The 17,260-nt window shown below is 37.6% G+C and overlaps 1 protein-coding gene across 2 annotated transcripts; it reads right to left on the bottom strand.

Moving 5' to 3' along the window:
• Positions 1 to 2,428: 2,428 nt before the first annotated feature.
• HMG20A_1 (High mobility group protein 20A) lies at positions 2,429 to 16,898 on the bottom strand. 2 transcript variants are annotated; one of them, XM_051212629.1, is made up of 6 exons: positions 16,708 to 16,898; positions 16,301 to 16,665; positions 16,052 to 16,256; positions 7,782 to 8,231; positions 6,014 to 6,181; positions 2,429 to 3,345 (listed from the first exon to the last, which is right to left on the bottom strand). In XM_051212629.1, exons 4-6 carry the CDS (start codon positions 8,220 to 8,222, stop codon positions 3,142 to 3,144), a joined length of 813 nt encoding a protein of 270 aa, XP_051072816.1. In that variant the 5' UTR covers positions 8,223 to 8,231; positions 16,052 to 16,256; positions 16,301 to 16,665; positions 16,708 to 16,898; the 3' UTR covers positions 2,429 to 3,141. The 2 variants fall into 2 exon arrangements, with proteins under 2 accessions (XP_051072816.1, XP_051072817.1); XM_051212630.1 differs by lacking the exons at positions 16,052 to 16,256; positions 16,301 to 16,665; positions 16,708 to 16,898 and having other exon boundaries at positions 6,014 to 7,739; positions 7,782 to 8,432.
• Positions 16,899 to 17,260: the final 362 nt, after the last annotated feature.

Below are 17,260 nucleotides of genomic sequence, written 5' to 3'. Positions count from 1 at the left end.
ATTAATATCTTAGCTAAGATCTGGGAGTTAGACGTTATTCCATCTGACTGGTCACAATCACTTATCGTCTCAATATATATATATTTCAACCTATGAAATATAAGAGAGGGTTAAAATCATCCTGTGACACCATAGAGGGATTAGCTTAACTAATATAGTATCTAAAATACTAGCCTCGATAATTATCAGACGCCTAACTAAGACTCGTGAATTGCAAACACGAGAGAATCAGCCTAGCTTTGAGACCTGTTTGTGGCTGCATCGACCACATATTCACCATTCGTCAGGTTCTAGAACACAGGCATACTTATCGGCGTCCGACAATGGTGGTCTTTCTTGACTTAAAGGCAGCATTTGATTCGGTAGACCGCGAGATTCTGTGGCAGTGTCTGTCATTGAAAGGCGTACCCCAGAAGTACATAAACCTTGTGAGGGCTCTTTACTCGAACACTACCAGTCGAGTGAGAGCTTCTGGCGAACTGTCATCTGCTTTTGCAACCTCAAGTGGTGTCCGTCAAGGCTGACCACTTTCTCCATTTTTGTTTAACTTCATCATAGACTTATTGATGGAAATAACATCCTTGAGCATTGATCTCCTTCTGGGAGGTCCACTTATCGACTTAGAATACGCAGATGACATAGTCCTGTTTGGTGAAGACGCTGATAAAATGTAGAGTCTTTTGGTAGCTCTAAGCAACAATGCCAGAATGTTTGGAATGCGCTTCTCTTCCTCGAAATGCAAGCTGCTGCTTCAGGACTGGCCTGCGTCAACACCTGAACTAAGGATATTGAGTGAAGTAGTCGAACGCGTTGACAACTTCACTTATCTTGGAAGTCTGATCAGCCCTAATGGGTTGGTGTCTGACGAAATCTTAGCACGGATTCGAAAAGCTCGTTTGGCTTTTGCCAACTTACGTCACCTATGGCGAAGGCGAGATATCCGTCTATCAATAAAAGGACGAATATACTGCGTGGCAGTTCGTTCTGTTTTAATTTAAGGTAGCGAAACGTGGCCATTAAGAGTAGAAGACACTCGTAGGCTACTAGTATTTGACCACAGATGCCTTAGAAATATTGTTCGCATCTGCTGGGATCACCGGGTAAGTAATAGTGAGGTTCGACGCAGGGTATCAATCCAATTTATCAACCAATCAGGAAAATCGTGCATAAATATAGGAACAAAAATCAAATCAATGAGAGACACAACCAAAACAGAGAAGTAAACAATGACAAATTTAAGGTCAATAAGAACCAGTCAACATCGAGGTGCACAGAACAAGCTGTGAAACACATATGGAGAAGTTTGAACACTTCTATCTGAAGTTTGTGCTGATGATGTCGTTCAGAAGAACGATGAAAGCTCCACGACCAAACCATCCAACTCAGAGAACAAAACTCCACCAAAATCACCTACCTGAGCTACAAATCTTCTCCACCATCTCAAGATGCATATATGTGCCCGGTCCTACGTTGTGACTGACTGACTGTAGTGTCTTTTGCTCGGCAGTTTACAGTCACAGCAAAAAAATCAAAGGGGACTAGACATAAAACTTTGACAGAATTTCCTGCCGAAAAAGCGTATATATTACATAGAAAGAGCTATAAAGAGAACAGGTTTTCAATATTGGTTTTAAAAGGGATTACAGCAAGAAACAACTTCCCACGTCAACACGAAATGACAACAGATATCTTTCGTAAAATCAAAAATCTAGAAGGTCGACACTCCCCATTACATTAACTGTTCAGATTGTCCAGTCAGATCAATCCGCTGTTCCTGCACAATAGACGTCTACTATGTTCGTTTATAATGCATTGTAGTTAGGTGCCGTGTTGTGACTTTTACCATGTCATTGGGTAATCTTAAACTACAATCAATCAAATAGATTCACCGCTTCTATCCGGTCAAATGTATGTCTATAGTTGCCGACGCCTCGTTTGAGGGCTTGTAAGGTTCTTCGTAAGTCACCTTACTAGCTTGACCTATCATATTACGTCACGACGCACGAAAGCTTGCCTGTCACTTCATAGGACTAGTTAAGCTATGGCAGGTGTAATAATACGAATAGCTCCCTGAAGCGTTTTGATGTCTGTGACTATAATCGCTTCCAGATTATTCAAAACTATAAGTAGACATTCAAGTCTTGAAAATGAGCTTTAATTTCCTTATAAAATCAAGGGGGTGTACAATTTGTGATATGTATGAATTGCCTTTTACAGTTAGACATCAATAGTACTTACAAGAAGATCATTGGCTTTACTTAAAAGTACTAGGAATACCAAGTGTTTGGTTCATTTCAAGGTCAAAAGCATGCGACTACATATGTATTGTCAGTCAGCTACAACGTAGGACCAGGCACATGTATACATCGGTGCAAGTTGCCATAACTCATTAACACAACAAGATAAACACCGGATTCATAAAAGTAGTTCATTCAGTGCTGGTAATATATAAAAAAAAGATTGCATATAATGACATAATACAGAAAGAAAGAATTAGTTCGTAGAAAGAAAGATGTGAAGCGATTTTAATCTCTTAGTTTAAGGGAAGACAGAGAGTGTATACACCGACGCCATTGTGATCGATTCTGAGCCATGTCACATGTGTATTGATAAACTAAAGTTAATGTTTCAACTTATTAACCGATGTATGCAATAATTTCAAATATTGTCTTTTGTTTTTACAGTTTTCTACACTTGATTTTTTGAACTCAAATAGAATAAAATGTCTAATCATCCTGTTTGGGTACGTATAGTACCTTTCATTGGATCAATGATAATTTCAGCCTATTATTTAACATATATGCGTTACTGTATTCATGAAAAAAAGCGATTGACAGCACAATTACCTAATTTAAATGAAGATTATATTCTTGAATTTCATAAAGAAGTTACTGAATCCTTTAAAAAAACTAGATGGGAGAATAAAAGAGTAAATAGACCATGGGGAGAATGATTTAAATGAGACAAAAATTAGAATGTATGAAACAAATAAATAGGAAACTAATTTTCTCTATCGTTGATAATGTACATAAGTATCTGTGTGTATAGAACAATTATCTTAGTGATAGTAATTTGTAAATAAAAGTACAAATTAAAAAAAAAACATTTAAATATAAAAACAACAAAAAGGAATTTTCTCATTTAATTTATTTCATAAGTTAACAATTTAATTGTTTTCTTTTGACAAGCTAAACGAATGGATTGTATAATTTTTGATGATAATTCTAAATAAGATGAAGAATTTTTTAAAGATTCTAATCTTGAAAGAAAAGATTCCACACTAGTTTCTGTAATACGTTCAATTCCTTTTAAACTTATATCGGATGTATTATTGGATAGAGTGACCTAATAATAAATAAATAATTATATAAGAAATAAACATAATATGTATCATCATTATATTATAATGAAAATAAAATCTAATTTTTTAAAGTTAAATTGTTGTCAGGGAACCTATTTTATAGTTAGAAGGATTTAGATTTCAACCATTAAGTTACAAGTTCAAACTCTGTTTCATACACTTCAATTTGAACAGTATTACTGATCTCCATCATAAATTAAAGAGTAGATCAAATTAGTGTACACAAATAGGTATTTGCTTACAAAGTTGTATCATGAACAAACTGTTGTCTATGATAATCGTAATTCATTTGTGTTCACTCGTTTGTGGTTACATGGCAAATATTGCAGTAGTTTTCGCCACACCCTATGAACAACTTTCAACACTCCACAATCCTCGCACGAATGAAATCTTATATTGGAGAGGATAGACGAAGGAATGCTTTTGAATTGACCTAATGTCTTTTATCTGACAGTCTATAAAAATCCAAATGTTCATTTCATAATCATATTTTATAATTGACCTAAAATATATACAGTTAATAATCATACTGATAATTTTCAAGATACTGTAGAACTCAATGTAGTGTTTTCTTAAGTTTAAGTATAACATATGACATCTACAACAACCTCAAATAACAAGTGGAGAATTTTCCTTGACACTTAAGATACAATCTGAGATTAAGAGGTATTGACAAAGTTTAAACCAAAATAAACAAATGAGGCCCACTGATCTCATCTCTTCCTGTTTAAGGACAGGAAGTAGTATTTCTTTATTTACAAAGATCTAGAGAGAAAATATGCTATATATATGTCAGTCAGTCAGTAACAACGTAGAACTTCGTACGTACGTTCATCAGTTCAAGTTGCAATACCACATTAGCACACAGATACAATTGTCGATTCAAATTCCATAGTGGTAGAGGTAGTAGAAGTATAAGCAGTAATCGGGAAGATTAGCGTTTGGAGATGTTATTTAAAGAGTATAATCCAGTGAAATAAATTTGGAAAGAGGAAAAAAGGGACATGAAGAATTCAGAAGATTAGAATTTGGGAGAACACAAAGAGTGGATGCACCTGCGCCATTGCAAACGATTTTGACCCATGTCATTCAGGGTCTCTAACCATCGGTTGCTATCATCTCGCGGTCCCCAACCAGCTAGTCTACACCTACCAACATGACTCACTCTGTGCACTTGTCAGTGACTTCATGGATTTGTGCCATGTTTTGGTCTGGCCACCCCTAGCTTTCTTCCAACCTACTCCTACATCAGGAAACACCGCACGTCGGGGCAGTCGGTCGTTGGGCATACGTAACACGTGTCCCAGCCATCTCAACTGAAGAAGTTTCACTACGTCATCAACTGATTTGCCATCCTTACCTAGTACCCGTTTCCTAACAATTGTGTTACTTACTGGATGGTCCCATGATATACGAGCAATGTTTCGAAGACACCTATGGTCGAATACTAGTAACCTACGAATATCCTCTACTCTTACCGGCCATGTTTCACTGCCATAAAGTAGGACGGGACGAACTGCTGCGCAGTAAACACTTCCTTTGGTTGATAGACGGATATCTCGCCTACGCCATAAATGACGCAAGTTGGTAAAAGCTAGTCGAGCCTTCTGTCTCCGTGCTGAGATTTCGTCACACACCAGACCGCAAGGGCTGATGAGACTTCCAAGATAAGTGAAGCGGTCGACACACTCAACTACTTCACTCCCTATCACTAGTTCGGGTGTCGATGTAACCCAATCCTGAAGCAACATTTTGCATTTCGAGGGAGAGAATCGCATTCAGAAAAAATGTTTTTAACAGGAGCCACTGTTTATACTTAGAAATAGCAAGGTTATCAAATCAATAAGACGAAGTTAATGAGCGAATAACGTGCTTAGTTTATTCAGAGATATGCTTGAAGAAATATACACTGATCAGTTCAGGCGACGACTGACTTATCGTTCAATGGTCAGTCATCAACTTTTTTGTCCAACTAGTCCGATGAGTTGAATCCGATCTGCGAGATTTTCAATTTGGGGACTAATTTGGCTTTCATTCGATAATGAACAAGAAATATGAACCGTTTTGCTGTTGTTTACTTATTTGCTTGAGATTTGGGCCTGACTTCATTTTAGCGCTTAACCCCTCATGATGTTATACGAGTATCATGAGTGTTAGTTACTATCCGCGTTCGTAAAGACAGGCAATAATACTGGTGATCCAGTAACTTCTTTCTAGCACAGATTTCACCAGACAAAGAATCGATTGATACTATAAGTAGACACGACAAATCGCGAAGAGAAATCCTGTAAACTTGCTATTGTCGAAGCACAGTTTGGTGATTTATTACTTATAATATATCATAACTAAGACAAAATAACACGGTGATATTAATGTTCTCTTCATACTATTTAGAGGATATTTTGTTTTTTTGTTGTATTTATCACGGATATGTCACACAATCAGATAATATCCAAAATCAATTTCGATAAGTATCCCAGATACTAGATTTACTAACAGTGAATGTGTAGTGTAAACAGAAGTAAGATATAACACCACTTAATTAACTATACATACATATTACTGAAATTCTACTTTATTGAGTACACAAAACTATACTTGCTTTATACATTAAACTATCACATTTCATGAGCTTCAGTAAAATTAACTTACATCGCTTAAAGCAACTGTTAACTCTTTACATAGCTGTTTCAATAAATTTTCTTCATTGGTTAGTAATTCCCTCGTTGTATTAATTTGATTTTTTGTCCGATTTTCAGCATTTACAAGATTTTCCACATGCTTACTTAGTAGAGCGGTTTCTTCTTCAAGTTGTGATACCTGGAAAAAGTATATGACAATAGTAGTGTAACTCATTTACTAAGTTTAATGTTCCATTGATTTATTCAAATCTCGTCACAATAAGGCACCAAAAAGGAATGCGTCACATAAACGAAGTGGTGATATTGTGAAGAAATAGAGGAAACTACGGAGGGTCCAAATATAGGAGTTGAAAGATTCTGATTCTAAACCAGTGGTCTATACGTGTTCCCTAATCCAAAAGGGAAGACATGGCGTACCAACCTATTCTGGTCTTCGGTTACCATGGGGCTGAATTTTGTAGTAGTTCTTTGTGTCAAAAGCTCTGAAGCGATCCCATAAGGAAACTGCTTGGTTCAGTCTAGGCAATATTTCATACCATATACATGATTATGATGAAATTTCCCCATTTGTCAAGTAGGGGTTTCGCATTTAGCCTTAAACTACAGTACTTGTGTGAGAGCTAGTAACCTCACCTTTCTGCACAAACTGATGAAGGTGAGGTGAGTTGGCACACTAATTGGTTGAATACTGAGTTATTTAACTAATAAGCCACTTTCTCATAAAAAGTATACATGACCATTAGTACTGTGGTGTACGAGCGAATTATATATAACTTTAATACAGAGAGCTTGACGAATATTCTTCCAGTGGTTCCTAAACTAAAGGACGATTAATGTATACTGTGATGTTGTGGACAGAATTGTATTGGGTTCACATTATTTGTATGTGTGTATTTTGGACTTTCGCAGGCGTTGTTGGCGAATTCTCAAATCAGCGATTATAGACGTTGAGATCCAATGAAAGAGGTGGTAACACCTACATAAACAGCCAATTAAGCCAGAAGAAATCAGGGGTGCGGTTAATTTACGCATATTAAGACTTTCACAATGCGTCACCCTCATTTTTGTCATTATAATTTCCTATTAGCTTGTACAATATAAACAATAGATTTTTTGTTAGATATATTGCATCGTACATTGAATCCAGATGCTAATTACCAAATATTTAAACAATAAACAATACTAATCCCATAAAAATATACACAATAATCTTCTCAGAAGAACAGTCAGTGAAGAAATGGTCTTTCGGTTTGCAAATGTGTAAAGCACGTTCTTTGTAGTCAATCAAGTGCGATTTTTGCAATGACAGCGGTTAAGACCTTCAACTGCTGAGTCGTAGGTTCAAACTAACTTAGAGCCAGTTAGCATCACTATAAACGTGTCGCTCAAAAACGAGTACCTAGGCTTGTAATCGGTAAGTAAATTTGCTCCCAGCACTAGTTAAAACGTTTTAAAGATTTTCGTCTTATTATTTTTTATATCTTATGCACTTCTGATAAACTATTTCTATGTTAAAGACTGATTTAGTGATTGAAGCGGTCGACCACTAAGTCACCCATCTTAATATAGAATATATATTAACTTCTATCATAATAGATATATCAAGACAATCCGCACAAAATTCACATATTCTAACCAAGACTGGTAAAATTCCAGTAAAAAAAATCAACGACGGGATAATTCAAAACATTTAACAGTGGATTCATGTTTAAGATGTTTGTGCTTCTCCTAATTAGCTGTTACGAAAAGCAATGGTTATACATTGAAATGTAACTAACGTGTTTCTTCAATTGACGCAAGATAACTTCACGAAGTCTGTTGTATTCCAGAAATTCATGAGTAAATATTGAAATTTTGCAATCTGCTTCTATGTCATTGTTTTTAGTATGTGATATTTGTTTTACTGGTCGTTTACATCCAGCTTTGGGTCCGTTAGCATTGACCGTTTCATTGGAAGCTAACCATTTCTTGTAATTATCAGTAGTTTTGTATTCAGCAAACAATTTTTTGTATGACTCACGATCTTCGGCAGCTTGGTCAGTATATACTTGTTTCTCTTCAGCAGATAGAGCAGCCCATTCAGTAGCAATAATACGATTTCTATCTGAAAATGACTGTGAAGCAATATATTCTGATTCTTGTCTGCGCTTTTTCATGAACAACATAAATGCTGAAAGAGGTCGCCTTGGAGCATTTTTGTCGTACGGAGCTTTCTTCATAACAGTAGTCTAAAAATCGAATACACAGTAAAAGATTTTCAGTAGAACGAATAAATTTCGAGATATTTGAGACTTGAAAATTTCTTCTTTATTGTCTGGGACTTACTAAATAATTGGTTGTCTGGGCCACGTGAGGAACTGTAGGGGTTATTAATTCTAATTTATGTAGAGGAGCAGCATAATTACCAGAAGACATCACGATGCACTCTTTACTTATTTATACAAAGAAATTGGTATGAAGAGGTACCAAATATATATATATATATATATATATATATATATATATATATATATATATATATATATGCGCAACGCAATAAAAATGCGGTTATGAAGAGATAAAGAATGGAGGGTTAGTATAATAAAAAAGAACAAAGATGGATAGAAATTAGTGTATGAGAGTGGAACAACAATAATCACCAAAATACTAATAATGGGAGAAGTTCAGTTAAGAAAAATACAATCAGAAAGGATTCTTTCAGTTAAAGCTCCTCTCGCTCGTACAAAGAAGATTACAGCAAGATTGCCACTGGCTTCCATTTCGAACCATATCTAATAATGTCCCAAGCAGGTGTTGCGTCATCTCTATGAGACCAACCAGGGATTAGTGAACGAACAACGGGAGCCACCAAAGTCCATGCTTCAAGATAGTGACACTAATTGAAATATCGCCGAGTTGTTGCATAGGTGACGTAAATCCATTCTTGCAAAGTCGCAAGAAACATTACTGACCATCTCCGTGGAACCATGCAATCGAAGCCAATGTCCATCATTATCTCTTGGTGGGTCGATAACTAGCCTTTAACCTAGCTCGGTTTGATATTTAGTTTCAACGGAAGCTGCAACCAATTTGCTGACATCGATCTGTTTAAAGCGATGAATTTGTTGGCTACTAAAACGCGACATAAGATTAGTGCAAGCAAGGACATGATCAAAGTTCAGATAATTACTCCGAAAAGAGAGCCCTTTTTTTACACAACCATGCCAGCGGTAGCTGATCGCAATGTGTTTATTTTGAGTTGAAGCTTGAGATGCAGAGAGAGAGAGTACCAGGAAAAACATCGGCGATACCTGTACCGATAGTTAATGTTAGCCGGAAACGGGTTGTAGTCTGCGCAAAGTTGCAGTGGACAGTCCCCGTTATCTAACCTATGACCAAAAATTCCCATCAGCCACATAAACGACTCTCGTCTGAGCATTCAAGTCTCCGGCTAGTACTGCAATATCTATCGAACGCACTTTTTGTAGAACAGTTAACTGGTGGCAAAAGAGCTTGATCTCATTCGGACTGTAATCAATTAGAGCTTAGGTAGAGATGACAGCAGGATATCCTTCATCACACCGATTTCTTCTCAATTTGATGGAGCTTTCTAGTCTGAAATTACATAGTCGACTGTTAGTGGGGATCCAGTTGATTAGTGCTGCCTCAGTTCCATCGCTTAGTGTGACACTAACGCCAGCAAAATCAGACTGAGATGCACATTTGGTTTCAGAAAGACTGGTTCATAATTCGTATTTATTGGTAGCATTTAATTTTCGACCAGTCAGTGACTTGAGATCGCTTAGAGAGGACAGGGTTTCAACCGTAGGTGAGCTACTGTATAAGTTGAAAAGTGATACACGGAAAATGAGGATAAAGGGGAATACATAATTGGCGTAGTATAAAAGAAATGGAAGCGAATTTTATAGAATGATTGGTCTGAATGAGCGTTGAAGTAAAAGTAATTTTCCCAGTAGTAATTATCACTGGTTTGCGTGGGCTAGGATACTACCCGAGTGCCCCAACCGAAGTGGGTGGCTTCTAGAGGGGCCACGTCCCGACCCTTTGTCCTTAAGGTGTAACCCGCAAAGCAGTGGAGCAACGTTAGGAGATACTGTCCTATGGTAGCCGGTGACCAACAATAGGTTCATACGCCATTCATTCCCTTATGATCCTGTAGCCCATGTGGAACATTGGTTTGGAATCTGGGTTTTCCTGCTCCCTTAGATGGATCCTTCATATCCATCAACCCGGTTAAAGCTCCGGATATTTGCTCTTCGTCCCCTCAATTTCGTAAACGACAACCCCACCGCAAGAGTGACGTTTATGGAAGTGTCTATATACATGCGGCCATATGAAAGAATTTTCAGAGAGAGTGAAAGAGAGCGAACTCTTTCTACGCTCGGCTGTTTCAGAACATGGTAACATCTAAACATAATTAGTAAGATGGACATGACAATTGTATGCATCAAGTTCATCAACCTTTTGACCTATGTTTTGGTTCGCAATTGGTGTCACCATCTTGAAACACCGACTCCGGTGGCTTGGACATGTTCTACGAACGTCGTCCCAGAGAATTCCACGCCGTGCATTATTTGCCGACATGCCTGCTTCGGTTTGGGCACCCGGGCAGTATCATAGCCCTCACACATATCGAATGGGATTTGTGTGGCGCATATGTATTTGGTGCCTCCTTGTACCAGTGTCTATGTGTTAAAATAAATAAATAAATAGTATATGACATGGTGTCGTGGTATGAAAGAAAGCTGCAAAGGGCTGGCCTGTGTCGGTCCTTCACGACTCCCTGGTTGGGGTCCGAGAGATGGTACAACACAGTGGCTAGAGACGTTATCAGATATGGCTCAGAATAGAAGCCAGTGGCGATCATGCTGTAACATTCTTTTACTTTCTTCATAAAACGTGGTTGTATCCTCCTTAACTGAAAGATTTCTTCTGATTGTACCCTTTTGTTCCCCTACTATTACTATTATTATTACACTACCTTACGCCAATCTCTTCGTTATTGTTTTTTTAAATATTTTTTTACATCCCCCACTTTTTTCTTTTTTTTCTTAAATTCTCATTGTTTTGTGTGGCGCATATATATTTGGCGCACTCCTGTACCAATATATATGTGTTCAAATAAATAAATAAATAATGATTCGCTATGGTAGCCTTATTAAAAAAATGTAGAAAGTTTTTAATACACTGACACACAAGGTCACATGTTACTTGTAGTCTGTTTATATTAGTGCATCGAACTATTAAGATGGTAACTGATTTGGAGATCAGGATAGTAACACATACATACATTCACAGTTTATACAAAACCCAGTTCTCAAAAATCCTGTGATTATATAATTTTCCTAGCTCGATTTGTAATTTCTATGTAACATAATCACATATATAAGCGAACAATATTGTTTTCGATTAGATCCGAATCAGGCTTTACTCTAATATACAGTAATGCATTTCTATGCATATAGAAAATTATTAAGCCAATCAGGGAAGTTTATGATTCAATGGTGATAACAGTGGAACAGATTACATAAATAAGTGAAAAGTATAAATTGATAGTGTGATGAAAGGTGTACTAGTTGCGATAAGCAATAATAAAGGCTTGAATCAATGTTACATAATAGGAAATGGGTTAATAATTAGAAAAATATAGACACTGAAATAACATTCATAAAAGTTTTGAAATTATGTAATAAGTGTCTACGGTCCAATTATCTGAACACTTTGTTATTCTTATCACAACTGGTACACCTTTCATCACACTACCAATTTGTACTTTTCACTTATTATGTTTATTTATGTAGTCTATTCCATTGTTATCATTGACTCATAAACTACCTTAATTGGTTTAATAACTTCATATATGCATATAAATACATTACTGTATATTAGAGTAAAGCCTGATGAGGATCTAATCGAAAACAATATTGTTCTAAATCACAATATGGGAATTTTTCAAATATAATAATAACCATATAAACGTCAGGCAGATTGTAATAATGCAACTCGTCTAGTTTGAGAGGTATCATATAAGCATTTGACGACTGTTGACTACCCATATAGTCAAATAACTGAAAGAGATTTTAAGTAAGTGTATAGGAATCTGAAAAACTTATTTCGTGGACGAGATTTGGAAGAGGATTAAAGAGTTAACGAGTAGTTAGCAAAATGATCATACGTATAGGTTAAGCGTATGATAAAACTCCCCATCTAAGATATTTGATACTAGGTATTTTTGAATATACAAAAAGTACTAGAGGCAGTTGGCAAGAAAGTTCGGTAATTAAAAAGCAATGATCATGTGAACATATACTAGGGACGGTGAGTTAAGAGGCATTATTTTGGTTTTTAGTTCTTAGTGCATATTTCGATGAATTAACGCCCGCTTATACGGATATGGGCAAGTGATAATAAACTGAGTGTTGACTTCAATCTAAGCTTGAGGAAGAACCTGGTTTATTCAGATGTTCATATCACAGCAAGTCTGAAGGCCATCAACCTTCTATACATTCTAGATGCGAACAACTAGAAAGCATAACAATAACTTTCTACTTGTTCTAAGTTTCCCATTAAATCATGCACAACGAGATGTTTAAGCACAAAAAGACAGAGTGTGATATATACGGGAAATGTGAAGAAATTCTATATAAGGTTAATATGAACCACAAAGGTTGAGTGAAATTTGCGTTAACTGTAGTACATTCACAGAACACTAATATTCGTTTTTTCTTCATCCTCGTTTCCATCTCCGATTCTGGAATCCTATTCTTCCACCGTTTTGCTTCTATCTTGATTTCTTTGTAGATAACGACCTATAGAACATTAGGTTTTCTTTATACAATTAGATGTCCATTTGTCAATTGACTTCGCACAGTATATGCTATTACATATGATTTTCTTATATCCCAATTCGGAAGTTTTTATCGCTTATTCCGTTATTTAAGCATTAGTTTCAGGCAATGCAATTTTATCGGTAGACATGTGTTATAATCTCCTTCTTACAGTTATGACCCAGCTATTGCTATTGCTTAGTATTCTTGGACACCAAATCACTCGACAAGACCGCAAATCAGAACACGGTCGAACAGAAAGGAGATCATATTCCAAATAACAAGGTTAGATGGAAGTAAGATGCAAGTAAGAAGCACAATAGAGAAAACGTTAGTATATTTATGGTTTTTACATGAGAAGATTCTAGAGTATTCTCCGATTATCGACTAGTGCTGATTGGACAAGAATTAGCCAATCAGCGTGCACCAAAGCAATCGTGCATTGAGCATGCTTTAATCCAGTCTATGCCCCGCTAACAACATGTGATACAACCAATGTAATTACACTGGTAATTCGCAAGAACTAACTAAGCCCCTCCAAAGAAAACTGAAACGCGTCCGAAACCTTCAACTAACAAATTTTTATTTCGATTATTATGTCATCTCCATCTCACGCTCGTGTTATTCCTAATTGCTATGGATTTTTCTGGGTGGCAAGAGAAAGCTCTCCACAGACTTAAAGGTATGCTACACAAATGCTCGCAGCCTACTAAATCAAATGGCGGAGCTGAAGTCAGTGGTGGATAAAGAAAAATTGAACGTTATTGCTGTCTCGGAAACTTGGTTTGCGTCAGAAGTATTAGATAGTGAAATCCAGTTGACTGGTTTCATAACCAGTAGGGCTGATAGATTAAACCAAAGGGGAGGCGGAGTTATTCTGTACACGAAAAGTACCCTAACCATAAGATTAGCTGAGACAGTAGCACATGTTTCAGGGATATGTGAACTGGTGAGATGTAAGTTGAAATGCTGACGGCAAGATATTGAAGTAGTTGTAGTATATCGCAGTCGACAATGTGTAGCAGATGATTTTATCCTAAGTAAACTTAAGTCCTGGTGTAACAACGGTAAAAGCCTTGTAGTAGGCGACTTTAATGCACCATATATAAACTGGGTTAACTTAGAAGTAGGGTCGTCGATATCGTCGTTCGACAGCAAACTGTTAGAAACCTCTATTGGATTAACATTATTCCAACACATTAGAGATCCCACAAGGTACGACTTAAGAAACTCTTTTTCTTTTTAAGATTTAGTCTTCACACACGGTGATGACGTTGGTCAGACGGCTTTTCTCCCACCACTTGGGAGAAGTGACCATGCAGTCATTTTATTCAAATTCATGGCTGAGATTGCCTGTCAAACAGTTGCGCCGGCCCGTCCTAGCATATGGAAGGCAGATATGCAGGCAATTAACACCGCAGCGTCGGCTGAGAACTGGGAAATTGACTCAAAGGCATCAGTACAAGAGGCATGGACTCTATTCAGACAGTTATACAATCGGGTAACTCAACCATACATACCCTGGACTGTCCCAAAGAAAAAGAAGCACGGACATCCCTGGATAGGGCGGGATATTCGACGTTTACTAAGACAAAAGAAGAACAGCTGGGATGTTGCCATCCGCCTTGGTACAGCAGGTACGATGGAACGCTACAGATCAATAAGAAACGAGTGTATAACAAACATTCGGGAAGCTCAAAGAAAATATGAAATGCAGCTGGCACAATCTGCACTCAAGCAGCCCAAGAGAATATTCTCCTACATAAACTACAGAACAAGGATGCATCATTGGATTCCCAACCTAATTAAAGTAGGAAGTGAATCTGAAATGATAGAGGAAGATCAGGAAAAAGCAGAGGCTATGGCTGACTATTTTGGGGCAGTTTTCACTCAGGAACCTCCTCTAGAGAAAGAACCAGACCCGAATACAGAGTCGACAAACCAGCTACTCACCGTGTACTTCGACCAAAACGATGAGCTTAAGGCTCTTAGCACCCTAAACATGGAGAAGTCAACAGGTCCAGATGAACTACACCCCAAAATCTTGAGACATATTACCCAATATATCACGGCCCCATTGACTGTGATATTCAATATGTCACTTGACCAAGGTGTGTTACCTATGGACTGGGAGGACGCAATCGTCACTCCCATACATAAAACAGGTCCACGACAAGTTCCATCGAATTACAGACTCGTAAGCCTCACCAGTGTTGTAATTAAAATACTGGAAAAAATAATCAAACGGACCATAACGACATTTATGGAAACCAATAACTTGCTGAACATGGCACAACATGGTTTTAGAAAGGGTCTATCCTGTACAACGAACATCCTTATAGTAAGGGAGTTCTGGATTAATGCGCTAGACAACGCAAATTCAGTGGATGCTGTCTAGATAGACTTCAGTAAGGATTTTGGCAAGGGGCCAACCAATAGACTGCTATTGAAGTCGGGAAACCTTGGTATTGCCGGACCTCTTTTAAAATGGATTAAGGATTTCCTAGTAGGTCGTAGACAAAAAGCAAGAATAAATTTCAAGTGCTCCATCTAAAGACCAGTACATAGTGGAGTACCTCAAGGTTCCGTTCTAGGTCCTTTACTTTTTATACTGTGTGTAAATGATCTCCCAAGTACAACACAGTCACCAATGTTATTATACGCTGACGATGTAAAAATTTGGCGAGTGATAACTGGAGACGCAGACGCACGCGCTCTTTAGGCAGACTAATAAGATAAACTGGTCTAAAGAGTGACTGATGCCTACCAACGCGGAAAAATGTGTCTACACGCAGCTTAGGGATACGAAGGTTAATAGGTACAACATGGGAGAAGTGCCATTACCCGTAGTCCGGTCACATAAGGATCTAGAGGTGGCAGTGAGACATGATCTTAAGACGACGGCCCATTGCCGGGAGGTCGCAGCTAAGGGGTTTCGAACCCTCTGGGATTTAAAACGGACATCCACTAAGTTAGATACTAAAATGTTCACCACATTATACACATCCTTGGTGAGAACTAAGCTTGAGAACAGCGTTTAGGCTGCAAGCCCCTGTTTGAAAAGTGACTCGGATATCCTAGATAAAGTACAGAGGGCAGCTACCCGTGCAATTTCAGAACTCCGGGGTGTTACGGGAGAACTGGAAACATTTGGCTGATTAAAACGTTTTTACTGTACATCAATAATTTTACTGTTTTTGAATGTATTTATTTTACTTAACCTTTGAACTTGTTTGTTTATATCATTCCTTTCGGACATTCTGATTTCGTTTTGTCATTGGTTTGGTTTTTGGGACCTTTTCTCCGGGAACCTACAAAACTGGAAGTTTGTTTTGTAATTGTTGTATTTATTGTTGTTAGAACGATATTTGAGTCGACTATTTGTAAATCGCGGATAAACTTTGGTACATAAATTGGAACTTGGTTCTATCGTTAATTTGGGTTCGTGAATTGCAAATAGATCGACATACTGTACTTCAATAAAGCGAACGAGCAAAAACTTGGACGTGACAGAGGTTTACCATACAAAGAGCGGCTTGAAAAGCTGGATCTCTTTACTCTGTCCAATCGCAGACTAAGGGGAGATCTATTTTTGATGTACAGAATACTGAGAAATTATTTTGGACCTCACTTCACCTCTCTTTTACTTCCCACTAGATCGGGACATCTCAGAGGACATAGCAGGCTAGTAGAAAAGCCAAGAACGAATAAAATACCCGCGGCATACAGGTTTTCACACCGAGTCATCAGTACTTGGAAGCTGCTGCCTGTAACAGTGGTGTCCATACCTTCAATTGACTCTTTCAAGAGAAGACTGGACACTCACAGAAGCATACTAGAAAAGGAATAACATATGCCGTAAACCTTCTGTCCTTACTACACACATCGGAAATTCATTTCATGTGTTTACTGAGTCGTCGACTCACATATTCCCATGTTCTTTTCGCCGCTGAATAACCTCGCTTACTACTCTCAATATCCCTCGAACACACAAGGTACATTCCGACTAGACGCAAACCTACCTAAGGCATAAAACCACAAAACCAGCCTTCAAAAGTTACGTCCAATTTATATAGGGCGGAATGCTTGTTCAAATCTCAAACAAGGTTAGTTGTCAGATTGGCTTTAGTAATCCTTGCAACTTATTTTTCAGTGAAAATACGACCTTCCATAAGGATTATTACCTTACGGAGTTGAAACCACCTGTCCAAGTATGAAATTTCAACCAGGGACCACTCGTAGAGAAGAACGTATTTCTACTCTGAGTTTATTAGATCGCGATTTGTTTATCCTCCCTCTATGACCTCGGCGATGACTTGAATTAGAAGAATTTTTCACTCAACGGGATCCCGAATCCAGTAACAGTAGATCACAGATGCCCTCAGGTTAAAACATAAGTTTATTTTAAAAAACAAAGTGAAGCATTAGTA

The sequence above is a fragment of the Schistosoma haematobium genome, chromosome ZW (assembly GCF_000699445.3).
Source record: "Schistosoma haematobium chromosome ZW, whole genome shotgun sequence".
NCBI classification, from domain to species: Eukaryota; Metazoa; Platyhelminthes; class Trematoda; order Strigeidida; family Schistosomatidae; genus Schistosoma; species Schistosoma haematobium.
This window is presented reverse-complemented; position numbering and strand designations above follow the sequence as displayed.

Excerpts from the sequence above, each read along its gene's own strand:
- HMG20A_1 (XM_051212629.1), bottom strand. The coding sequence starts at position 8,222 with ATGAAGAAAGCTCCGTACGACAAAAATGCTCCAAGGCGACCTCTTTCA. Across the intron at positions 6,182-7,781 it reads TGCGTCAATTGAAGAAACAC|GTATCACAACTTGAAGAAGA; the intron begins GTTAGTTACATT and ends TACTTTTTCCAG. Across the intron at positions 3,346-6,013 it reads TAACAGTTGCTTTAAGCGAT|GTCACTCTATCCAATAATAC; the intron begins GTAAGTTAATTT and ends ATTTATTATTAG.